This window comes from Pelobates fuscus, chromosome 5 (assembly GCF_036172605.1).
Source record: "Pelobates fuscus isolate aPelFus1 chromosome 5, aPelFus1.pri, whole genome shotgun sequence".
NCBI classification, from domain to species: domain Eukaryota; kingdom Metazoa; phylum Chordata; class Amphibia; order Anura; family Pelobatidae; genus Pelobates; species Pelobates fuscus.
In genome coordinates this window covers 169980495-170007499 of record NC_086321.1, presented here as the reverse complement: position 1 = coordinate 170007499, position 27005 = coordinate 169980495, and the positions used below count along the sequence as shown (strand labels likewise).

Genomic DNA, 27005 nt, shown 5'->3' with positions numbered 1-27005 from the left:
ATGGTGTGGCATAGATTTTATAGATTCAATAACATACTGGAAACTCTCCTTAGGGATTTTACACCGTGGTAACATAATGGTATCAGCTTCTAAAATTTTGGGCTATTGGAGTGTTCCAAAGCCATGTTTATGGTAGCTGGTTGACATGAGAAATTGGTGACTTGCAATAAGCAGACATCCCAAGTCTCCTGGTATTTCCGTGAGACTCCCTCATTTTGCATGCGGCTCCCTGACACCCGCAGGACATGTATAATATCCTGGAAATCACACACACAATTTGACGAACAATGTATATCAGATTGTGTGTGTTCATTTTCCAGGATATTATACATGATTTGTGCCCCCCCCCCCCCTCCCCCCCACCTAATACTCACTAAGCAGATCCAGTGGGGTGCCGGCACTTTAAGAGCCGACCACAGAATCAGCCGGCAGAGAGGAAGTGATGGCCCGCTGTCACTTCCTCCCTTCTTCACAGAGAACCGCACAGGAGGAATGGAGGGAAGAGAAGGCAGCAGCTGTACAGGCATCATGGGTGCATATGAGAGGCTGGAATGAGCTGCTAATGCATGCTCACTTCCATCAGCCTCAGTCAGAGCTCCAGGACACAAAAGGTAAGGTAACATGATGGTGGCTGAAAATATATAAAGTATGTGTGTCAGTGTTTATCTGAGTGTTTGTGTCAGTGTTTATCTGAGTGTTTGTGTCAGTGTGTGTATCTGAGAGTTTGTTTAAGTGTGTGTATCTGAGAGTTTGTGTCAGTGTGTTTGTGTGTGTCAATGTGTACCTGAGTGTGTGTCAGTGTGTATTTGCCAGTGTGTGTATGTGTGTCAGTATCTGAGCATGTGTCAGCGTGTGTATCTGAGTGTGTGTTTCAATGTGTGTGTGTGTATCTGTGTGTCAAGGTGTTCATACATGTTTGTGGTGTTGAGGGTGTGCTGTAGATGGTGAAGAGCCACCTCCCTGAAATGCATTTTTCCAGGTTGGGATGTCTGAATCAATATGTTTATACGTACTGTTTCCATAAATTTAAAGCACCTTTGGGCTTTAGTGCTTTGTGATCGTCATAACTGTAGGGATTATGCAAGCATCAAGAATGGCTGCACACAATGGATTGTAGGGGTATAAACCATGGGTGCCCTTACTCCATCCATTTCAGACACCCCATTAGGAGATCTTAAAGGTAAAGTATCTTTTTATCTGGTAATTTTGCCAATATTCTGTTTAAAGTAGAGGTACACTGACTTCATGGTGAACAATACCCAAATAATCGGCGTGTTTCAAGTTCACATCAAGAAAACATGTTTATGTTATGTTGGATCATGTTTACTGTGCATAACATAACTAGCTGTAGAATTTACGAAAATTTGTAATCCCTCCCAGATTATTATTTTAGGAATCACAATTTTTTCTTATTGTATTTTTATTCAACCCATGAATGTCTGTTATACAGTATTTGTGAAACTCTGATTCTCAAAGGGACAACCTAAGCACTAAAACCACTTCACCTTAACCCCTTAATGACACAACTTCTGGAATAAAAGGGAATCATGACGGAATATATCCGTCGTCTGTCCTTAAGGGGTTAATCAAGTAAATTTTGGAAATAGTTGCTGTCCCTGTAGTCTTGCTGTTTAGAGAAACCGCATTGCTTACAGTTTCCACACCTACTATTGGCTGTCAGACTGAAATACATTCAATTATTCAATCTTTTTTTGCTTCCAGCATTAACATGTTAAAGGGTTACTCCAAGCCTGCTGTAGTGATTATGATGCCAGGAGTAGCCTGGCCTGGTACTGGGGTAAATAGTTTAGCCACGGTTTACCGTCTTACCTGGGTCTCCACCGGGTGCCAATGGTCCTTGCTGGATGGTGATGCACTTACGGCTTCTGCAGAGATGTAGAATCCGGAAGCAGACATCCTCACCAGTCATTGGCCAAGAGCGTCATCTGACAACTCTCAGCCAATTAATGACTCTGATTCCAAGCAGGGTGCGGACACCCCAATGATGCTGCCAGGGTTGTAATTACACATCAGGCAGTAGAAGTTACACTCTGTATATGCAGTGTTGTATAGGCATTATGACCACTTCAAATCACTGAAGTGGTCATGGTGCTTGATTTAACCCTTCAAGTATGCTGATGCTGGGTTCTGTGTGCATCCATTGCTTCTCCATGAGAATAATTTAATTAAAAGTGTCTCTAAACCAGCATTGGAATGGCAGATTGTGATGATTGTAGCACATGCGCCATATGTCCTCAATGCATCTATGTGCGAAATATTTGATTGGACAAAAGTCCAAGATTGATAGATTACTGGAGTATAATTGGGTTGCAGTGAGGAAACCATTTCAGTACTGAATTACCTCTAAATTTAATGGTGATTTTAAAGTTTGGGGGTTATTTTGTTTTTGTTTTTTTGTTTTTTTTACTGGGGAGGGGTCAGTAAGTAACAGTGACACGTCTTAGAAAAAAAAATAGCTTAATGATCTCTCTCAGATTGTATGACACATAAGTGTTTTAACCTCTTCAGCAACTACTAATTTATAAGCATGTATATAACACCAACTAATTTCACAAAAAAAAAAAATTACAAAATGTTTTAGGGCAAACCATGAGAACCGTGCTAATACAAGCTTACAATCTAAAGGCTACTCGACTATAATCCCTATATGTCTTAAAATAATTAAGATAAATAGTGTCCTTCAGTGGCAGGCCAAGTTTAGGCAGCTTTGGTATTATGTTATAAAATGTTCTGATATTTCAAGCACAGTATGGGTTAACTGTCTGTTTGTAATAGGGAGACATGTCGCTGAAATCCAGCCTTCTATTTCCAGTGTCACCAGCTCAGGGAGCGAAATGACATGACGTGATAAAGGCCTTTCAGTAAATTCAATGGGGTTCTATTTTAATACAGATTTCTTTGTCTAAATTCTGTAAGATTTCTTTATTTATTCCACCACTTGCTATTTTTCCTCAGCTACTGTATTCATCTTAACTCATTCCATGCCAAACAGACTACAGTGTATCATTGACTTGCTAAGTCATGGATTGGGTTACTTGCAAAATACATAGATTTATATGTGTGTGTGTGTGTGTATGTGTGTGTGTATATATATATATATATATATATATATATATATACATATATATATATATATAATTGATATACAAAGAAAAATATATAAATTTGATATACATATATACTGTTTAGGATTCGGAGCAAATAATAAAATAACTTTATTGAATCACTGAGTACTGTTTAGTATGATTAAGACACAAGTGCTCCTTTGCCTCGGTCATTTTATTGGGTAAATAAAACGTTACTCATGCCTTCAGATCTAGTCAAAGACCAACAATAGATTTTGTGGAATGGAACATGCGAGTTTGGGTCAAGCTGGGTTTATAACATAGATTAAGACTGGCTGACGACCAAGGTCGGGAGGGCCTGCTATTATCTACTCACCACACGTCAATAGAATTACACCCATCACCAGAAGGTCACATCTTTTGCAAGCCAAGGTAAAGCAGAATAATGTATCATTTGTATATAGCAAAGTCTGTCAAAAGTGCATCTAATATGATTTCGCTTCCTCAAATCCTTCCTGTTTGTTTACCATTTATTTTTTAGAAACTATTCATAGATCCAAGCCACAAAATCTATTTAGAGGACAGTGGATTTCTATCAAATTAATGAAAAAATTATTAAATATTCATTCGTACTACATGACAGAGCCTTTCTTGACCTCCACAAATATACACTACATTTTTTATGTTTTGACTGGTCAAAATGATCACTTTATTATGTGTTTTATAACAAATCTGTAATGCCAAGACCTTTTGATGTAAAGGCTGGAAACCAAGTGTTCTTTTATGCCCTCCTTGTACTTGCATTCTAGTAAATGAAATTATTAAATTAACTTTGTTAATTTAAAAAGTGTGCCTCCTGCAGTATTCTGCAATCCTACACACACACCACCATTCTGACAATATAAAATAATTCTGTCGGCAGAGGTAAAAGATGAAGCCTATGATTTACCAACTGAACTGGTTTACGGTGTGGAGAGATGAGCAACTGTAACTGGACATGTTTATTTTTTTCAGCCCCTAAGAGAAGAGATCTAGAAGGAAGGAAGGAAGGACAGATCTCATGCATAAAGAGCAATGGTCCTGCTTGTGAAATGGGCCCCAAAGTATAGACTAGACTAGAAGGATCTTGACATAGCTTTCCAATCTTGTTAAAATGAATCTAATCCAAACATGGGGACTCTGGATGAAATAATGCTCTGTGTTCCCAGCCATACAAATAAATAGGGATTATATTCTGCTGTGACTGGTGAGATGAACAATATACCCTTCTTCCCACTGGAGGTTCTGCATTGAATTTTCAAGACAAAATGTGAAAGTCCGATGACTGGATCATTAAGTGTCTCATTACAGCAACGCGAGGAAACTTCACACTTTAGAGAATATCCTTTGCCTAATCCAAAAGACACATTATAGTAGACAGTTTAATTAAACCAGGCGTAAAATAAGAACTAACAGAAAGAAACTCACGAGATGCTTGGTGAGTCCCAAAATATATAATGCTTACAGAATAAAAACTGCATTGTAGCACCACTCATGCTGATTTATATTTTTCTGTCAGGGGTCAGAGACTTAACCCATGACAGAGAAAATCAATTTAACTGTGCATCAGGGTAGTAGGGCTCACACGGACTAGAACATGAGCTGAGCCCATACTCACAGCATGGAAGCCTTGAAGGCAGGTGCACACATCATCGGCATATGTAGTGATTTGACCACACCTTTCATAAATGTAAACACTGTAATGTAAGATAATACAAAGAACTTCTTTCCTTACTAAGGAAGGGTATTGAAACATTGATTACGTTTTACAAAGCCCTAAATGCATATTATCTGCTCATTGTGCAACCTTGTCCAGCGGCCTTTAGTTTCAGTTCTTTGATTACATGTTTTTGTAATTTAATGGTAACAAGTTATTTCTCATGATAATTTAGCTATATTTGTGCATTTTTGGTAAATTACAAGGATGTATTATTCACGGTAATTCTGCATTCTATATGGAACAATGTTACACAAATTATTCACACCATTTACTACATATATTAGTAGTTTCTTCACAAACATTCCCTATATTGAACAGATGTATTTCAAATAGTATTGTAATTGGACATCAAGCAGATGATTAAGTACCCTCTTTCTCTATAAGGAGTGTTTCAAGGGGTTAAACATGGCTTAGAAAATGTCCGTTAATACGATGTAGTATGATGTATTATGATTACACGGGATATTTGGATTCTTGAGAATTTCCTTTATAAACTGATTGAGAAACAGTTCAAAATAGTAACTTTGTGATTTGCGACAGTAAAATCGCTAGCTGGAAATCATCAAATATTATATTATACCTCCAATACTGGCATCCCTTCAGGCAGAATGCATGTGGCCAGGGGTTAAAGGGGGCACTGACCTGAAAAAAAATCATGAATGCTGGGATTCCTGAAATTCAGTCTATTTTTATTATCTCTAACTAAAAAAATGATAACTAATTGTATACTACATTTTGAAAACATGTTAGTACTTCATAAAATACTGTCTAGTATGTGAGCCTCCCAATATTAGCCCCGGGGATAGGTCTTGCACAAGGGGCATACCAGCATGGACATGCAAATTGCCATCTGCATCTGTACATACCTAGCAGCATGAAGGTGCCTTGTTTTTACACATTTATGACCTTCTTTATTTAATGGTTGGCTCATACATGTACATTTTCACGTTTAATATTCTTTTTTTGGCTTTTTTTACAGAATATTGGGTTCAAAGTGAGTTAATACACATAGGTTTTAAACCAAGGCAATGCCAACAACTCTGGACAATTCTAAGTATCCTCTAAATGACTTGCAAAATTTAAAGTAGCCAAACATAGTACACTATTACCCTGTGAAATGTTCTAAAACCAAAGCATGCCCTCAGACCCTCTGCCAATTCCAATTTCATGTGCAAGGTTTGCCGGACTGCCCATTTACTGGATAAACACACATAACTTATGATATTTATTCACAAAAAAACTCTGTGGTATGCATTTCCCATATAGAACCCGCCATTAAAATATAATATGAAAACCTTAGATTTACCTCTGACCCCATGAAACGTTAACCTTTCTTTCCATGTGTTAGTAAAAGCCATGCCTGAAGTAACACTATCTACATGTCACGCACATATGTCCCCTGGAGCCAAAACAGAAATATTCTTTTCTGTAGGTGTCCCTGATAATACCTTCAGTGTTCTAGTAGTTAGTGTTTCGTGGACCTGTCTGTCGACTTTTTTTTTTATCTCTTAAAATAATGAACGCAGTTATTTATATAGGGAGGTTTTTTTTTTCCTTTTTCATAAACCCACCAGTGTTTTCACTCAATAGTTGTTCCTTGCTTTGCCCCTGACCTTGCCATTATCCAGCTTTAGCGCATAACCTTTTGTTCTAGCACATTTCTTCCTGTGAAAATGCTAATTTGATTTATTCTTAATCCTGGTAACCCTTAGGTTTTTAGACCTAAATCAGCACTCCTGATAAACTAATTAAGAGTTTCCATGTGTGCGGCAGGAAAGACTTAACCCTTTCATTGCCAGCGGACCAAACAACGCAATGCAGAGCAATAAACTTCCTAGCCCGCAGATCTTTCCTGATTCCCTCTGCTGGATGCACTGCAGGAACTGTATTTAAATTATATATAAATCATCATCTGCAAATCCATGCAGCCAAATTCATTTCAGTATTGCTCTGTTCAGCAGAGAGGAGCGTTCTTCTCTGTAATTAAATGTCACTTACATACAGTATGCCTTTATTCCTGGGCCGCTCTGGCCCTGCTTTGTTATATTGATGAATCAGACCTGCACCGTAATCTAACATGATATAGCTATCTATACCTAAAACACAGCAGCTACAATAAAACAAGAGATCCAGTGTTGTACTTAGTACATGCATATAGGGTTAAAATATAGTCTTTCTTAAGAGCTGGCTGTCCCCTCTAATATTTACTATTTCCACTTTTGATATTTTTATCCTCTCAATATGATACTTTATATAATAAATAATATACACTAATGGTTATAGTTGCAAACCTAGAATATCCATAAACTGCATTGTCTGCAATATTATATAATATATAAGATGTGTGTATTTGTCGATATGTATGTGTAGATAGACAGAAGATCGTAAGCTCATTTGAGTAGTGTTTCTTTCACATCTTGTATCTGTCAAAATTATTTGTGTATGTCAATTATTGAATGTTAAATATTCTCATTGTATATTTAGTAAGCTGTTTGGGAAATATTGGTGAGCTATAAATTATGACGATAATGTGATAATTATATCATTTGATACAAAAAATATGATTTTTAATTTAAACCATCACAAATATAGCCACACTGTAATATGCTTGCACAATGACAGTCAAGATCAGACTTGTACAATGGAACACTTCTGAAATTAAAAAAAAAAATGGTGATATCTAGTTAACACCTTTGCTGCCAGTTTGATCTGTACCAGCATCACAGAGGTAGAAAAAGGAGCAACCAATCTGTCAGAGAGAGAAAAAGCATTCTCATTTTAAATGGATTGGAAGGGCCCTGCAGCTCGCCGGAGGCAGGCTTAAACCCCCCTCTGTACTGTCATTTAAGAGACAGATCTGCAAATATTCTCTATATTAATATTTCATTTGTCTCTTAAAGGCACAAGGCCATATTATGTGATACACGGTAATGATTGCTCTTTTAAAACTAGTAATCTGCTCATCGTTTAACCTTTTAGATTCCAAAAGACATGCGTTGAGAATCTCGCCTGTGTAGCTGGAAATTAGCAGGCTGAATTTGCCTTTACTATGAGTAAAATATTAGATTATGACAGGAAATAGTAATGCAGATTAATGGCCACAATTCATGGTTCAATGACTGTATACTTCTCGGGGTAAATCGTATTTTAATGGAACATTTTGATTGTATCAGTGAAGCATGGCTGTAAAGAAAATCAATACAACTGACTCCATATGTAATAAATAGGAAACACAAAAAAATGTATCCATTCCAGATGTGTGTGTGTGTGTGTGTGTGTGTGTGTGTGTGTAAACAGTGCCTTGATGAGACTGGAATATCAAAATTAAAGTTTAACATGTTGTATCAGGACTTCCATCAAAAAAAAAAAAAAGCACAAAATTCGTATTTATTGACACGTCTGACATAATTGCAGCATGCAACAATGTTTTTGTTTTATGGTCAAGTAATGCTTGGCTTTCCAAAAGTCAATTCATAGGTCAAGTGCCCGAGGTCGGCTAAGGTTGGGGAGGCCAATAGTCTGCCAATCCAGCAGACTTACATTAACACACACAGACCTTACAATATTGTGCTTAGTCATTGGACATTCAGTCTGTTAAACGCTGCCATCGTTTAACTCTTTGAGTGATTGTGATGCACATGGTTTATTTTCTAAGACATTTGTCAGTTCCATGTAATTACTGCACCCTATTCCCTGTGTGTGCATAGAAGCAGACAGTGCTTGGAAACAACCACATTTATGCATAAAACATCAGATTAGACAAGTCTTGACTGTATAAGAAATATGTTAGAATTATCATATTTTGTAGGTCAAATATTAACATGAAAAATACAAGGGCATAAAAAGTCAAAATTTTGAGAATGTAATAAAAAGTTGAGTAGGGTGATAGTCTGGTTAAGGAATGGGTTAATACAGTTTACTTGCGTTCAGATGAACTGCTCGCTTAGGATTCGTGTTGCCCTCTAGGACTATAACACGATATGACAAGCTGTGCTGTTGCACCAGTCAGGGCTAATAATGTGTCTTGCGTTGTTTGTGCTGAGCAGACGTATGCAAAATGATGTGTACACAATGTCTGGCTGGACCAAGTTAACCATCCTTGTGCCAGAAGTATGACTAACACATTTTTCTGGCACACGTGCAGATTATGTATGGCAATATTCAGAATGCCGCAAGACTTATGTATTTGAGTCATATTGCGTATCATGTATAAATATTATGCCTGGGAATATACCGAAACTGCTTTACGCGAGTATTAGAGTCCTTGGGTTTGCATCCATATAGCCCAGTTTTGACTTTAGAAGCAATTTATTATAATTCTTGAGTGCTAATCTTGGCAATATAGTGAAAAGTAAACTAATGCCATTTTTTAAAATAATGAGACTTTATTCTTATTTTCTTAGGGTAAAACCTTAAAAGAAGACTCCAATGCCCAAATGTAACATTTCTGTTTTTAAATCACTATTTAGTAGATATATCCCTAATGAAAACATGCATGCTTTTAATGTTTTAACTGTGCGTTTTTTAAATGGGAGCATATCTAAAAAAGATTTGAAAAAGCTGTAGATCTCTTGCCCCACAGCCTTTTGGACAGCCACAGAGAGTCTGGGTTAAAAGGGAATGACTGGCAATCACAGACTTCCCAATGCAGCTCAATGAGAAGTCTTTGCAAGGCAGGTGCTCTCGGCAATTTCGGACAGTCGGATGCTTCCGAATTGCCAAATTTCGGAAGTGCCGAATTTCGGAAGTGCTGAAGTGCTTCGGACTTTTGAAAAGTGGCAAAACAGGTAGGGGTAGGATTGTGGTTGGGGTACGGTTAGGAGTAGTGTTAGGGTTAGGTTAGGAGTTAGGTTAGAAGTAGGGGTAGTGTTGGGTTAGGAGTAGGGTTTGGGTAAAGAGTAGAAGTAGGGGTATGGTTAGGGTAGGGTTAGGGTAGTGGTACCTCTACCCCTAACCGTACCCCTAAACCTAGTAACCTATATTTTTAATATCCAATTGTTTAATTTACATTTAACTCATTGACACATGGAGAATTTTGCCAGGAACAGAACTTGTGATCTGAGGTTTGAACAGGTTCTTCTACAGTTGCAAAATCATAATCCACTTCAGACTAGAATATCATATGATATTCAATTCTTGGACGCCCACTCCTACTAATCCATCTTAAATTTATAGGTACATTTCCCATATGAAATTTAATGTAACATGGTGTGTTTACTATTTTAAATAACTAATTTACAGCCGTAGGATAGATTTTTACTTGTTTATTTTTTTAAAATCTTTTAAACAAAAAGCAATGATTATGCTTCAAAATATGCCATCTTTAATCTGCATTTGTAACTAACTGATGAAAAATAAATAAATTTTACATTTCTACCAATCCATTCTAAAAAATGTTGGGACTTAAAATATATATGAGTTCAGTTTATACTCTGAGATGTAAAAATCTATGTAATTATTGAAACCTTACTATCTGGTTAGCACAGGAAGAAGCCTTTGAGGAAAAGAATTTGTGTAATAAATCAGCTGTGATTTTTTTTTTTTTTTGGAATAAGACTGGTATATCCGGTTTCTGATTCTAGTTTACATGATGCTCACTGCTATCTTGTGCAGGAGACTTCAATCTGCATCTATTTATCTTCTGTTAAACTGCTATCAAATATGGAGCAATTATCATGGAAACCAATGTGGTGGTCCTGCAGATTTCTGTTGGTTTCCACCAACAGATCTTTGTGAATTTCTATTATCAGTTCCATTACTTTTTAATTAATCACGACCTCCTTAGTGAGGAAACGGTGGTTTGTTCTGCCTGAATCCCTAGCCCCCTCAGCTCATGTGTGCAGTCTACTGGTCTGTCTGCCCAACTTATGGGTGGAATTCATTGCATGCTGTATTAGATCTCTTGAGGGTTTGATGATTTTCAAAGGTCAGTCACAATTATCAAGTGTTTATGAAGATCGGCCCATCAGAATTTCTTGCCACTGCCTTCCACCTCTTCCTTCTCATACATCTCATTTAAAACGTCAAATCGCCTCTTTCGTATAGTCTTCTTTCAGCAACATTTGTCCTGCCCACGGCAGAACTAAATTCATTATAGTGCTCAGGCTGGCAGTGTATCATGGGAAAATCCAGTTCACTAACATTTTCTGTACTACAGTCGACAATCATTGGAATGTGGATTCTGATCTTCCTCCTGCCTCACTTTGGTTTTTGAAGACCATCATCTCAGCCCATGTGGTCTCCTCGTTTTTTTCTTGATTCTGTAGTCTGCCTCACTTGTCTCTTTCCACTAACACATAGTGTAACATTTCAATAAATACAATTGCGTTTTCTCAAGCACATAGTCTGTGTCCATGGAATTTCCCTCTTCTAGAGGCACAAAGCAGTTCATTTCTCTAGCTGACTAAGACAAGGAATTTATATGAAAGTCACTGCAGATAAGGAATTTATGTGACATATTTCGCTGTACAAAACGCATGAAGCAGCTGGCCAGCTTTCCGATTTCACTGATCTAAAATGGATCATTCATTAAACAAAAATCAATGATGTCGTATCCCCAAGTGATTACAGTGCAAATTTTTCTTTGCTTTAATTATGGCTTTCTTTTTTTTTTTTTTTTTTTTTTTTTTGGGTGGTCGATCCTTTCCTGACGTGTATCTTTTTTTTTTTTTTTTTCTGAACAGTTAGGTCGTCTATAAAAAGGCGAACACTGTGATAAAGTACTTTATAAATACAGACTGCGCTTTCCAGCTCGGAGGAAAGATATGACACCCGATATTTAACAAAAACCTTTTCATCCCGTTTTACAGTGCTGCAAAATATGCCAGGGCTTTATAAATAAGCAATGATGACAATAATCCTTGAATTGTGAATGGCTAGAACGAATTACAGGAGGAAAGCATTTTGCTCTTCAAAGAAAGAGGAATACTATAAGAGATCTTGCTCTGAAGAATATTGTGTGGCAGGCTCCTAAGAAATGAAGTATTACTTTTACAGAAAAAGCCACCCAGCAAGTGTACTTGAATAATGCTCTGCCGGGCAAGAGTATGCTTACCATAAAAGAAAACTAGGCATTATATAGGTGTGTGCGTGTGTGTGTCTCTATTATTTCTGCTAAATATATATAATGCTATGGAGTCCCATTCTGCAAGGTGGGTGGCATGATCTGTGAATTGTTTGCCATAATGCCCAGTTGACAGACTCTGCATGGTGGGGCCCTCAATTACGGGGCATTGCTGGGACTTAAAGGGTTACTCCAAGCACCATGACCACTTTAGTGATTTGAAGTGTATATGGGTAGCATTTAGTTATGTAGTGCTGTACATATGTAGAGAAGCCCGTTTACCACCGGAAGTGAAAAACCACCTCCAGCTGCATTGCTAAAGTGTCATCAGCCAACTTGGAATTAGAGTTGCGGACTGGCTAATATCAGTTCTGTGCATATTCCAATGCACAGAATTGCATTTATTGACTAAAAGCAGTCTGCAGAAGCCAGGTATTAGTCAAAGCAAACTTAAAGGAGAGCAGGGGCCTGGGAAGACCAGGTAAGATGGCAAAACATTGCAAAATGTTTGCCCAATTACTGGTAAATAGGTCCAGCTTGCTGTAGTGGTTATGGTGCCAGGTGTCCCCTAACAAACCCCCATTGCAAGGAGTCTTTTTAAATGGTTTTACTTCCTACTTATTGTCCAGCAGGCACTGCTTCTCCCACCTACATTACAATCTGAGAGAGCCTAAAGTTCCGTTAGCTCTCCTGAGGGAAGCGATGCAGTGCATTTTACAAAAAGTGCAGATTTCAATATATCTTGGTAATTTTATACATTAACAGTGGAGCTAAACTCAAGAGGCAGCTATTGCCCAGAGCACCTACCTTGCAAAGACTTCTCATTTAGCTGCACTGGGTGGCCTGTGATTGGACAGTCACAGAAAGTCATGGCATGGTTAGAAGGGGAGGGCTGACAAAGGCAACAGGCATGGGGATGTATCCTCAAAATAGGGATTTTTTTCCCATATTGTCCCTTTAATTGGTAATTAATTGGAAACAAACTATTGCATAAAATGTAGCTGATCTAGATGTAATCTGAGTGGAGAAGGAGTCTTTCATTTGGCATTTTGAAATGAAACAAGAAATGTTATTCTAAGTGAGAGTCCCACCTCATTCTGGACATGTGATTGATCATGGGACATTTGGAATTTGCAACGCATGCTAAGCTATTCCAGAACAGCACTGTATTTAATGAAATCTCATAAAAATAAATAAATAAATAATAGCACTCTAATGGCAAACGTTTAGCTAGCTATTATGATGTGCCTTTACTTCCAAAGTGACAATTCCTCTTTAAGTATCCAGCTGGAAGAGGAGTAAAGAGGAGTTTTATTTTCCATTATAAGTTTGCAAATGTCACACAGCTAATTAGTGCCACATTAATTGAGAGTTGGGGATTCTGCCAAGGACAGCGGTGTCAGCTTGAAGGACAATGCAGATAGTGTGTGGCAAAATGCAAAGAAAAATTTGTCACTGAAGAAGATAGTTGTATGTATCTGTTCAGGCACGCCTATAATCAAGAAGATGTAATCCTTAAAGGAACACTATATTGTCAGGAACACAAACCTGTATTCCTGACACTATAGTGTTTAACTATTTAGCCCTCCTTAGATCTCAGGAAAAGGGTGTTTAAACTCACCTTTCATCCCACGCCGCACTGATCTCGCCAGTGTTGGCTGAGATCATTAAACGTTATGATCTCAGCCAATCCAATTCTTTCCCATATGAAAGCATTGGGTGGCTATTATGCATGCGTGGCATAATGCCGCTCTGCTCCAATCAGCATCTCCACATTAAATCAGTGCATCTCTAAATCAGTGCATCAGTGCAAAGCGTGGAGATGCTGAATGCCAGTGCTGCACACTCTGCAGCACTGGTCTAGGAAGCATCCGTTAGTGGCCATCTGAGTTCGTGCACCGAGAGGTGTTACTAGACAGCAATGTAAACACTGCCTTTTCTCTGAAAAGGTAGCGTTAACGTTTGAAAATTCTGCAGGGATTACATTAGTCTGCATCTTATCCAAATGCACTCATATACCCCTTGCCAATGATGGGGGAGGGCTAATGAACGAAAAGATAAAATATAATAAAAGATTCCCAGCTAAGAGAAACAATAAAGTCACTTAAATGTAAATCTCCAAAAAGCAGGCTGTAAGCCTAATTGTATTTAGAAATTAAAGAAGATCCCCAATAAAGAGTAACAGAGCAACTCTGAATTTTAAATAACTTATGTAAACTTCCAAATTGTATTAAGTGCTTGTGTTTCTTTTAATGGAATACATTTGAACCACTTCATGCATCAAACCATCCCTTGATTCCTGTCCAGCCAATTGTTTAGTAGAGATGGTCCTTACACCTTTCTTTAATAAATAATTTTCCATAATAAGCAGCCAAATTATAGATTGTGAGGTTTTCACATCTCCACTTTTTATACAGGGCCAAACTATAAATGTAATACGTGCCAATTTTTAATCCGTATGATTTTCATATTACTTTTTACACATTAACACATGGAAACACAAGCACTGAACACAACTTGGAACGTTACGTAAACTATTACAATTTAGGGATTCTCTGTTTTGTCCTTTTTTAATTGGGTTAATGAACTCCTTCAAGAGGAAAGGTTGATTTTTTAACCGTAAGAACAATAAGGATGTGGAATTTTCACCTGAAGTGTTTTTTTCATTCGACTCTTAACAGATGTTTAAACAGCATATAGATGCATACTTTCAAAAACATAATATTAAATTATATATATATATTTTTTAAACTGTGGGGTACTAGCTTCTTGATCCATGGATACATCTGACTGCCATTCTGGGGTCAAGGAGGATTTTTTTTTCTAATTTGCAAAATTTGAAGTGGTTCAAATGGAGTTTACCTTCTTTTGGATCAACAGCAAAAACAAATGTGAGGAAGGCTGAACTTAATGGACACATATCTCTTTTCAGCCCATGCAACAATAAGACTAAACCTCTTGTGACCGTGCTGACATGTCATGCATAGTAAAGAATCTTATATTATCTATACCTCACCCTCTATAAAAGCAGTTTCCAAACAAATCACTCCTAGAATGGGGGAACCCTTTAGTGCTACAGTGCATGCAGGTAGGTTCTCCATTTGAGAAGGTGCAAAAACGTGCATTGTGCGGGACAAAATGTTAACCTATGATAATCATGTTACATATATTTCTCTGGTGAAAGGGATCCTATAGTACCAGGAAAACAAAGCCATTTTCCTGGCACTCTAAGGTTAATAGGCAACCCCTACTTTTCCCCCACCCCGTTAAAACCCCAGCAGGGAAGACCTAATGCACATGCACGGCAATGGCCGCATGCGCATTACACCTCCCCATAGGATTACACCTCCCCATAGGAAAGCATTATCTAATGCTTTCCTAGCAGGAAAATCTGACGCTGGAGGTCCAGGAGGACATCCAGCAGCAGATAACGGACCAAATGTCCGTTTGCATTCCAGAAGCGCCCCCAGTGGCTGTCTTAGACAGCCACTGAGAGCAGATTTAGAGCTGCAATGTAAACATTGCAGTTTCTCTGGAATAACGATGTTTAACATTGCAGCACTAAATGCAAAAGGGTCACAGCACCCAGACCACTTCAATTAGCTGATGTGGTCAGGGTGCCTACAGTGTCCCTTTAATGGAACCATACAGGAAGTCCAGTCCGTGATAATGGTAAGGATGCTACATATATAATATAAACCGATTTAATAACGGTTAAGTGTCCTTCTCTGTATCTCTTCTCTGCTCATGAAATTAATACATTTCACAATAATATTGAAATATCCCATTACAATTTCTATCAGTGTAACATTTCACTGGAAGCTGCAACTAAATGAGCTTAATATACTGGTTAATAAGGGTTCCTGTTTTAGACACCTATAAGGCGGTCTTGATGGCATCTTCTCTATTTAATTAGCAACCGTTTGAATGGCTCCGTTTCCATACTTCCACCATTTGAGTCACTCCTTCCCTTATGTTATATATGCTACAGATTCCCTTACTCCAGCCATCTTCATTTGTGTCGAGAGATGGAACTTCACAATATTTTTCCCATGTGGATTTGTGTAATACAGATGATGGCTTGTATGTACTTTACTACTTGTACTAAATAGAGTGCAAGCTGCCAGGACAAGCTCAGATTGGAAAACAAACAAATAAAAGCAAACTTGGTCTCCTGGTAGGCTGCCCCCAACAAAACAGGGTGAGTGCAATATAATTTAAAGTATTTATTTGTAGTGAGCGAGAGCTATTTTTTGCTATTATTTTATTTAGGGTATATTAAGTGACACTAGTGGTAGGCATGGAATGGGAGTTGTTTTTCTTTGGTATACTATTTAGTTTTTTTGTTGTTGTTCTTTTAATAAGTGACCAACTGCATTTTTTTCATTTTATGTTTTAATGGTGCAGTAGAAAGGCTTAGTTGTTGGTAATTTATATCCTTTTTTAAATCTGGGGTTCTTCACTTTTTGATGGGGTAACTACTGCAAAACTAGTCATGGAGTCATGGCTTTAAAATGTATTTCAGTTAGCTCCTACCTTTTTGTTATTTTTTTTTCTATAGTGCTCTCTAAATATGCCACTTACTCGTGTCATCAAAAATACATGAACTCGCTATAGCATTATTTAGGGTATCCAAGTTATTTCAACCTATTGATGTTGCAAACCTGTTGCCTGCATGAGAGGAACATAATTATATTTTCTCATTTTAAATAGAAAAAAAAAGTAAATGGGAAAAAAAAGGCTTTTCTTAAATTAATATTTTTTTCCATCACAGTTGTTCAAACTTTTGATGAAAAATAAATGTGCAAGGGCAATTATTATTTTATTTCTCTGTGTAATAGAGTTTGAAAAACGATGTTAATTTTGCAGCTTTTGATTATCTGTAAAATTGCAACGAACAGGCTTTTTTGGGGTTCATTATATAAAATAAAAAAAAAATGCTGATTTCTCTTCCTGCGTAAATAGACTGTTTGTATGCTTTTTGGAGGGGTTAAACACCCATGAAATTACTTCTGTAATGTATTTTACATCCAATTTATTCTGACTGGGTTAAAATGAGGTTTGCAGAGTGGACCAAATTCCTCTTACTCTTACTGCCTGTATTGCACTATTTCCAGAAGAATAAACTTGTGAATCAGAAGAAACCAAGGAACTGAAGAGGTTAACATGCTCTTTTAAAATTGCCGTCCTCATTAGAACAAGTAAAACCAATAATTGGTCATTGGATTAAATTAAAGGAACTGCTATAATTGAAGGCAGGGATAGACTAGCATTAAGATTGTAGCTGCTAAAGCTGCATATCCCAGAATCCTCAGCCAGTCATAATGCCTCCATTGTCCGGAAAAGACTTCTAATATTCTGTGTGCTCGCTTGCCAGTACTTGAGATATACAGCCAGAAGCATACTTCTTAATATGCCAAATTGCCCGAGAGGGACTTAAATAAAATGAACATCTATCAATTTGATGGATATTTAAGTTACTGCATAACTGAGGAAATATGTTGTCTAGCTAGAAGATGGCCAAGATAGCAATTCAAACTATTTATAGACAGTTACTTAAGGTTAAACATACACTACTCTGAGTCTGATTGTTATAGCTGTGGGATGCTGCAATACTCTAGTTACTAGAGTTTCCAAACCCTTCTGCTTAAGGGTCTCTCAATTTTCTACAGTTCAGAAGTAGTGATAGTGGAAATGTGGAACTGCACTCTGTCCCAAGTGTTATGTAGCTGGGTGCAACCAGGCCAGTCCCAGTACCAGGGGCCAAGTACTCAATCGCAGATAGAAGAAAGGTCCAGGCACTCCAAAGTACAAAAAGGCAAGTGTATTGAACCCACTGCCACTCACAACATTTCGACCTATACATATTTAGGTTGAAACGTTGTGAGTGGCAATGGGTTGAATAAATGTGCCTTTTTGTACCTTGGAATGCCTGGACCTTTCTTCTATCTGCTATCAATTTTCTACACTGATAACTTATCCCTACAAGCCTCGAGAATATTGTGTGTACTAGAGTCTAGTACACATAATATTCTCTAGGCTTGTAGGAATAAGTTATCAGTGTAGAAAAGTGAGTGAGACCCTTAAGCAGAAGGGTGGCTGAGAGGTGTGTAGAAGGCACAACTTCACCTTTAGGCAATTCACATCATCTTCTAGTACTTTACATACCAAGTGGATTGTAAATGTCACGGGACAGGGATCTTCAGAGTATTGAATAATGCATGCATGCAGCAGATTATCATATTTATATTTTGTTTAGAGAATTCATATGTGTTTATAATTTACATTGAAGAGGATTACTATGAGCTAAAAGCCCTCACCTTGTCTGTCAATATATTAACCATTTTAGCAATGAAATAGCCACCTAATGTACGTTGTGCTTTCAGCACCGAATGAGTAAAATTGCAATCAGCAGATTTTCTCTCCTAATTATAGGGGATTTTTAAAGATAACAGTTCAGTCATTTTTTTTCTCCCCTCAGAGTACTTGGGTGGAACCACATGCCACAGTTCTAAGGCTCTTTTTGTCTGTTTTAACAGAAAAAAATGAGACAAACGTGTTCAGAGCTGACAGCTACTGCTTTCCCTGTCATTAAATTATTAACTGCCATCTCTCAAGTATGGACTTTTTTTTTAGTAACAAAAAAACATTTTTGGGAACATTAGACATGATTTACCACTATAATCAAGAATAATTCTGTTTAGAAAATTGCTCTTCTTAATTTGTTTTTAGCCTTTTTTGTTAAGTAGTTCAATCTATTTTGGTACATGCTGGATTAAGAATTTGCTGATATCTAATTTTGTATATTTATTTTGCCCGTCTTCCTTTATGTTTTTTTCTAGTGTTTTTTTCAAAATCTCTGACTTTATTTTCCTTTTTTGTTTTTTTTTTTACTGTCCTGTTTTAAACACAATCCATAGTTTCACCTATGTATTTCATAATGTGTTTGTTCAGTCTTTTTCTACCATCCATACCATTGGCTTTAAAACATTTTTTTTCAATTTTTCTAGTCCCCTTTTCACCACTATTCTCCCACATTCCATCCCTGTTTCACTTTTGCAAAGCCTCACATACATAAAAATATTTTAAAGCAAATTTGATTTTAACCAAGTCTTTGTATATCATTCCCAGCATAATTTTGCAACTATCCATACACCTGTAGATGTTGACTTATGTTGCTTTTGTGTTTTTCAGGTGAGGCAGCCACACCAATGCAGACTACCCGGTACCCCAGTCCTGCTGAACTGGATGCCTACGCACAGAAAGTAGCTCACAGCCCACTGACCATCAAAATCTTCCCTACAAACATCAGGGTTCCCCAGCACAAGCATCTAAATCGGACTGTAAATGGTTATGATACAACTGGTCAACGTTATAGTCCTTACCCGATGCATACAGGTGGATACCAAGGACTGCTTGCTGTTGTCAAATCTTCTAGCAAGAGTGTACTGAAGAATGTAGAGGGTAAACGGACTAAAATATCTACAACACAGGTTGGTGTTGCTCCTTACCCAATGTCAAGCACTTTAACACAAAACCAACCTTGCAGTGGACAGCTGAGTTATCTTGGAAGCCAGAAGCAACTAGATGCACCAGTACCACCCAATGTGACTGTGGCAGCATCTGTCATTCCGTTAACGGGCAGGAATTTGGCACTTCAGCAATCAAACCTGCCCTCCATCCAGAGCATCATTTACCAGATTAACCAACAGTGCCAGGCTCAAGCTTCTCATCAGGCTTGCCAAGGGGTGGTGGTTACTAACTCCAGCCCCGCCAAGCAAGGTATGACTAGTGGCTTTACGACCATGACTGGGAGCACTGTGACCTATGCTGGGACGGTCTTACAAGACTGTAGAGCAGGTAGTGAGCTAGCACTGGGGGCAGCCCCTGTGGTATCAAAAGCTGGATCTTATCAGGATGGCATTGACTACCTAATATGGCAACAGAAGCAACAGCAGCTCCGAATATACAGTGGGGGAAGTGGAGGGGGAGGAGCAATCAGCAAATCACCCGAAGTGTGTGCAGGAGTGTCTCGTCCTTATACTCTTGCTAGTGCAGTTGAAAAAGTCAGCTCCTCCCCTTTGAACTGTGTTGGCATGCACGGAAATTTCTCTGTGGGGCAGTATTTTGCCCCTCCTTGGAACAGCATCTTAGTCACGCCCAACAGTGACTGTTACAACCCCCAGGAACTTGCCAACGGGCACAGGGATTTGGGAATACACCCATCAGACGGACTAACCAGCATCCCCAGCAAGACCCTTTGCAATACCTCTATTCTTAGTAGTAGCCTTCAATCCTTGGAGTATCTTATCAATGACATTCACCCACCCTGTATCAAGGAGCAGATGCTTGGAAAGGGTTATGAGACCGTGTCTGTGCCACGGCTTCTAGATCATCAGCATGCCCACATACGTCTGCCCATTTATAGATAAAAACAAAGTCCTGCCCTTTTCGATATTCAAGTGGCCAACACTGGTTTTTCAATCTATATGATGTTACGTAGCTCTGAGGAGACATGCTAAAAAAGAGTTCAAAAGGCCCCAGGATTCAGTGGCCATCCTACACTTCTTTGTGGTCAGAGAGCACAGCCTTGTGAGGCCTTCTGGCCACAAATGAGTTTTACTTTTGTGGTCCAAAAAGCATAACTACTGCTGCCTGTAACCCTCAGTGCTTAGTCTGTTAACATCTTTTTAAAACATTTTCTGAGAATTGGGAGAAAGTGGTATGTCCTAAATAAAATCTTCATCGTGGCATATACCATCAAATTCTAGAATTGGTATCTACACTGAATGCAGGCTCATTTCCCTTAAATCTTATTAAATGTATTGTTTTGTTTTATTTCGCGTTTTCCAGTAAAGGAGACCGGACCAGTGAAACAGAAAATGAAGGGTAGCCTTAAAGTATCTATTTATTTATAGTAATAAATGCGAGGTATATGAACTATAATTTTGATTAACCCCTCTCTTGCCAATGTATTCTGCCAAATTTTCTCTTTTCAGTTGGTCTAGGCATTTTTGAGAGAATTTGAGCTGAATGTGAGCATGTTGTTATTAAATATGGAATGGGAAAAGGCTGGACAAAGATTTATTTAACAAAAGTTATTCTGTAGTCATTAGTGTTAGGCAAGCGACAGGACTCAGCCCTGCAAACCACATTGTCCTATCCATTTTTTTTTTTTCAGCCAGCTACAGATGATGGTAGCTGCGGTCTAATAACTTGAAACCAGGACACCATTCGAAACTGGTCTACAAATCACAGAAGGGTTACAGTCAAGACTGGCCAGATCTGGTCTACAAAAGGTTCAGAAGGGTTATAGTCAAGACAGTCCAGATCTGGTCTACAAAAGGTTCAGAAGGGTTACAGTCAAGACTGTCCAGATCTGGTCTACAAAAGGTTTAGAAGGGTTACAGTCAAGACTTTCCTAAACCAGGTATTAAAGGTCAGGAGCACACATAATTCTCAGCATGGCAATGCAAAAATTCCCTTTATGCTGTTTTTAGAACCTGAAACCCTAATTTTAAATTAATGATATCACAAGCTGTTATAGTTATACAACAAATATGCAAACATTTTAATAAATTTTAAAAAACATCTACTTATGTGCATTTGTTGCAAATTCACAGGCTTGTAGATTGGCTGAGACACCTCTTGGTCTGAACAGAACCTAGTCAGTAAGCTTCCATTATTTCCAATGGGAATCAAGCATTTACACTAAATCCTGCCCAGTAGTGATTCATTAGATATATAGTTTAGTACTTGACAGCATTCTATTCATCAGGGGATGGTGAATGTAAATGCTGTCTAAATGGATAGCAGCTGTACTGCAGCTCACTTCAGCTTACTGACAGCTCCATTTAGAGTTTTGTGATAGTCACTATAAGATGTGATCTTGTGAATAAGGCTCGGGCTCTTCTCCTTTCTTTTGCAAATGGCTACCATTAATAGCAGTTGTTTGCTGGGAGACAGGGGCAGAGAACCGCCTTGCACCAAAACCTAAATGTGCACAGGTTTTTTTATGGTTCTTGGAGTGTCTCTTTAAAATCATGATAGGAGTATGACTTTCAAGACCTCATTTAAGCAATATTGTGTACTTGCATCATAGAATGCCATAGACACTAGACAAGTCGCACTATACATTTCTTACACGTTGTTGCTCTTAGCCAGGCTTTAATGTGTGATAAATGCATAGATGGATGGACTAAAACTTGCATAATTCTCTACCAGTTTCATGGTAGATTATGGATTGTCATTGTTGCCTTACTCATACCTGACAAACACCATTCCTCAAGGTAACAGATGCATTGGGGACATTTATAAAAGTCATCCTAAGGGACAAGTAGTGCAAAAATCAAAAGGTGGAGCAGCCCAAAGCGAATGCATTAGCCTCAGCAGGAACATATTGTTGGTTTTCTTGGGCATTGATCCACTTTAAAAACTATGCACCACTTTTCCCGTAGCAACACTGAAAAAATCTCCCCCACTGAGTTTATGGTGAAGCACCTTGCGGTTCAACAGTAGTCATTTTTCAAAAACATAAAGTAACTTGCTCTTGCAAGGCAGGGCAGAACACCTAGAACCGAACGGTCACATGTAGATTTACACACAACTCGGTAGCTAACTAAAAGTTTTTATTTTAGAATTTACATCATCACGTAAATTAATAGTATACCCATAGTGCCAATTGCGTGGGAATATGGGTGTACATAAGCTTATGGTATATAAGTAGTTGTGTGGTATTTCTTTCAAAATTCTTGGGGCAATGAGGTCACTGTGGAGGTACGTGTGCTTTTTTTTTTAACTTACCTGTACAGCTGTACTCACCACAGTAAATGCATCCATGATAGTTTAGTAATTCTGTGTATATATTACACAGAATGTCATTATAACTATTCAAGGATATTGTTTGCATTACCCACAGTGCATTGCAGATCTCACTGGCAACAAAGGGAGTTAATTTTTTAATTCATTTTAAATCTTATCATAAAATGGATTTCTTTTCTGTACATTTCCACTAAAATCTGGGCTTTATTGTTATCCCAGTTAATAAACTGAATAATAACGATGATTAAACTTCAAAGAATGTGAATGGTAGTTTAATGTTTTTAAAAAGATGCTGCTATTTTGGAGACAACAGAATACATCAATTTCTCTTCTGTGCTGCAAAATGTTAGTTATATATAGTATCAAAATTGAAATATATAAATAGATATTACTATGTCATGCCAATGTTGCTTTATGTTATTGAACTTTATTTTATTGTTGCTTTGCTGCCAAAGGCTCTGGCAGAGAAGGGGTTAATTAATTAATTAAACATTTAAGCTAATACTAATTTCTTTTTTTTTTTTTAGTCCATAACTTGCACTAGTGAAAGAGAAATAAAAAAAAGCGTAGAACTGAAGAGCGCCTGCAGGATGATCTTTAAATTAAAAAATAAATAAAATTATTTAAAAAAAAAAAAAAAAACTTGAAAACTTGAATATAATTTTTTTTGTAGTGTAATAAAATTGTATAATTTACATGTCGGCTGCTAAAAAAACAGGCAAAAAAAAAAACAACTTTCCTCATCCCAACAATGCTTTCTTTTGCTTGAATAGCCTTTTAAATCTTATTTTTCTGTTTTTCTTTTGTCTTTTTTCCTTTCTTTCTGAAATACAATGTTGTTCACTTGGTTCTTGGTTCACTTTGCTATATAGAGCGAATGATAGTCCAGGAATGCAGATGTTAGCGCTGTTAGAATGTGCCATCTGTGAATTTCAATCTCCTTTTGCTAATCTCTGTTCTAAAAGATTTTTTTATTATACATTAAATGGAATAACATTTGAGTGTCCTTATTCTATCGATCTTTGAAGCACGTTTTTAATGACAATGCAACCGCAGTAACAAAATGTGCTCCTTTTACTAAATTGGCTTTCGGTTTCTATTTTATTGTTACAGTACATAGTATAAAAGTACAGAATTCCTTCACACTTATATACTATCTTTTAGATCACCTGAAAATTCTCTCTAATTTTGCTAAAACCCATTCAGTACAAGCAGATATTCCTGTCTATAACTGTGCCTACCATCACTCCTCACTTTATAATTCTTCTAGGTGCTCCTATACACATTATGCAACTCCTGCTATAATCCCTCCTGTAGCAACCATATAATACGAACTATATATGCTCCTATATATCCACTCTATAACTTATCTAACCTCTCCAATAGGCATTTTATATTTCCTTCTACAACTTATCCTATACTCGTGCTTTAACAATTCTAACTCCTCTAACCAACACCCTGCAACTCCTTTAACAGATCTTAACTCCAGCTGTAACTGCCCCTGTGCCCACCCTCCAACTTCTCCCGTAACTTCCCTGCCCCCACCCTGCACCTCTTCCTTTTTACTACCTTTGTCCCCATGCTGCACCTCCTCCTCCTGTAACTGCCCCATCCCATCTTGCAACTCCTCCTGTAACTGCCCCCATCCCCGTCTGGCAAATCCTCCTGTAACTGCCCCCATCCCCGTCTGGCAACTCCTCCTGTAACTGCCCCCATCCCCATCTTGCAACTCCTCCTGTAACTGCCCCCGTCCCCATCCTGCAACTTCTCCTGTAACTGCCCCGTCCCCATCCTGCAACTTCTCCTGTAACTGCCCCCGTCCCCATCCTGCAACTTCTCCTGTAACTGCCCCCGTCCCCATCTTGCAACTTCTCCTATAACTGCCCCGTCCCCATCCTGCAACTCTTCCTGTAACTGACCCTGCAACTCCTCCTGTAACTGCCCCCGTCCTCACTGTGCCACTCATTTTTCTAACTTCTCCAATCTGCCCCAATATTCCTCTTATTCTCTCTCCTCTAACCTTGAGGAACTAGTTGTTTTATAACTGTCTGGAATTGCTGCTTTATTTTTATATGTCCACCCAAACTGCTCCATAGATCGTATCCGCTGATTTACATGGTCACTTTCTAATATCTTTATGTAATTTCTATATTGCACCCCATAGTAGATGTACAGTATAGGAGCACATCCTTAAACATGTTAATTACATTTCCTTACCTATTCCTTGTGATCATATAAATTGTTCCCTGTTCAGATGCCATCTGGCATGAAAATCATTGACCCATGAAGAGCCACAAGCCAAGCATTGATTCACAATGCACTGCTTGCCCCTGTTGACACAGTTAACGAATAAATCTGACACAAACTGAACCTTTTTTTTTTTCCACTAAATCATGCCTCTGTGAAACTTGCAATCTATTTCATTGATGGCATACCTTGACACCCCCAGAGTTTGTGAACTATATTTCCCATGATGCTTAGCATCATGAAAAATATAGTTCATACTTATTTGAATGGAAAAGGTTAGCCATCAATGGGTTATATTCGGTCAAAAAAAAACAAGACCACAAAAAAAAAATGCAGATGTACCATATGATGTGGGTTTTTTTGTTTTGTTTTTTTCCCCAGAGTAAAATCAAACCATTATTTAAACTGAATGACTTGTGTTAATTTCATTTCTGCATTTGTGATACATGTAATTGCCTGTTAATCTTTTCATTTTGAAAAGTATGATATCTTAAAATGAAACCTTTTTCCTGCTCAAACACAAAAACAGAGCTACACTATCTATCTGAGATTTTTTTGTCTGTTAGATTCCTCGTACAATATATTACACTGGCTAAGTTAAGGTCAGGAACACAAACGTATTCCTGACCCTATAGGGTTAAAACCACCATCTAGCCACCCTGGTCCCCTCATGCCTCCCTAAATATAGTAAAATCTTACTTGTATTCAAGTCTGGAGCCGCTTATTTTGTCCCTGTTTCCTTTAGACCTGCCTGTTGACATCATCAGAAGTGGTAGCCTGATCCAACTGCAGTGCTTCTCCATAGGATTGGCTGAGACTGACAAAGAGGCAGATCAGGGGCAGAACCAGCACAATTCAAACACAGCCAATCAGCATCTCCTCATAGAGATGAATTGAATCAATTAATCTCTATGAGGAAAGTTCTGTGTCTGCATGCAGAGGGAGGAGATACTGAATGTTTGGATGCATTTTAGGCAGCCATCACCCAGGAAATATCTCTCACAGCTATCTGAGGAGTGGCCACTGAAGTTATTACTAGGCTGTAATGTAAACACTGCATTTTCTCTAAAACAAGCAGTATTTACAGCAAAAAGCCTGAAGGTAATGATTCTACTCACCAGAACAAATTCAATAACCTGGAGTATTTCTTGGGTTTTCTTCCTTAGCCCGTTAAGGTAAAAAAAAAAAAAAATGTAGCAATTCTGTATGGTCATTAGCCAGACTTATCCAGTGTTCTCTATAGTTTACATTTACATGGCACATTAAGGGATGAATTGCACCCTATCATTTAAAACTTCTCATGGACACTCCGTTAAAGGAACACTATAGGGTCAGGAACACAAACATGTATTCCTGACTCTATAGTGCTAAACCCACCATTTAGGTGACTTGCCTCCCCTTTCCATGGGGGAAGCATTGGATTAACTAAAATCAGTAAGGGGCGGGGTCAAACACTGTTTTGGCCAATCAATACATCTCTAAGCCAGGACGCACCTCCAGTGGCCATCTGAGGAGTGGCCACTTGGAGGTGTCCCTAGGGGCAATGTAAACATTGCCTTTTCTCTGAGAAGGCAGTGTTTACATTAACATGCCCAAAGGCAATGATTATACTCACCAGAACAACTACATTAAGGTGTGTGTATATATATATATATTTATTCTGGTGACTATCGTGTCCCTATGTAACCTTATTCACTCAGTGCTTGTTCCAAATCAGGGAAGCAGCTTGTTGTGGGTGAGTGTAAGGGCAAGATCTAGTAAGAATTTAAATACAACCACTCTAATATTATACAATCAGTGGCCTGTGTTGAGTGTTAAATGCATACTAAGTGTAGCGGTACTTACCCTTTCCAGGGGCCGTCCGGGGTCCTCTGTTCGAGCCGCGCGGTCCTGCTGCTGCACGAGCCGCGCGCGGCTCATCCGATGGCTGGAACAGGAAGGCTGGCAGTGACCGCGAAAAGCAGTCACGTGTCCCGCCTGACTCTAAGAGCGCGCCGCGGGTCTCGGGCACGCTCTTAAAGGGACAGTG

General features: G+C 38.3%; 1 protein-coding gene across 4 annotated transcripts in view; it reads left to right on the top strand.

Annotated features, from left to right (window-relative positions):
* The window catches only part of FAM222A (family with sequence similarity 222 member A), a 112550-nt gene extending 89319 nt beyond the window's left edge, over positions 1–23231 (top strand). For 3 of the 4 annotated variants that reach the window (XM_063454667.1, XM_063454666.1, XM_063454668.1), the window contains exon 3: positions 19103–23231. In XM_063454667.1, coding sequence (XP_063310737.1) covers positions 19103–20340 — 1238 coding nt within the window. In that variant the 3' untranslated portion in view covers positions 20341–23231. The remainder of the gene's footprint in view (positions 1–19102) is intronic. The other variant, XR_010090880.1, reaches the window with a different exon arrangement.
* Positions 23232–27005: the final 3774 nt, after the last annotated feature.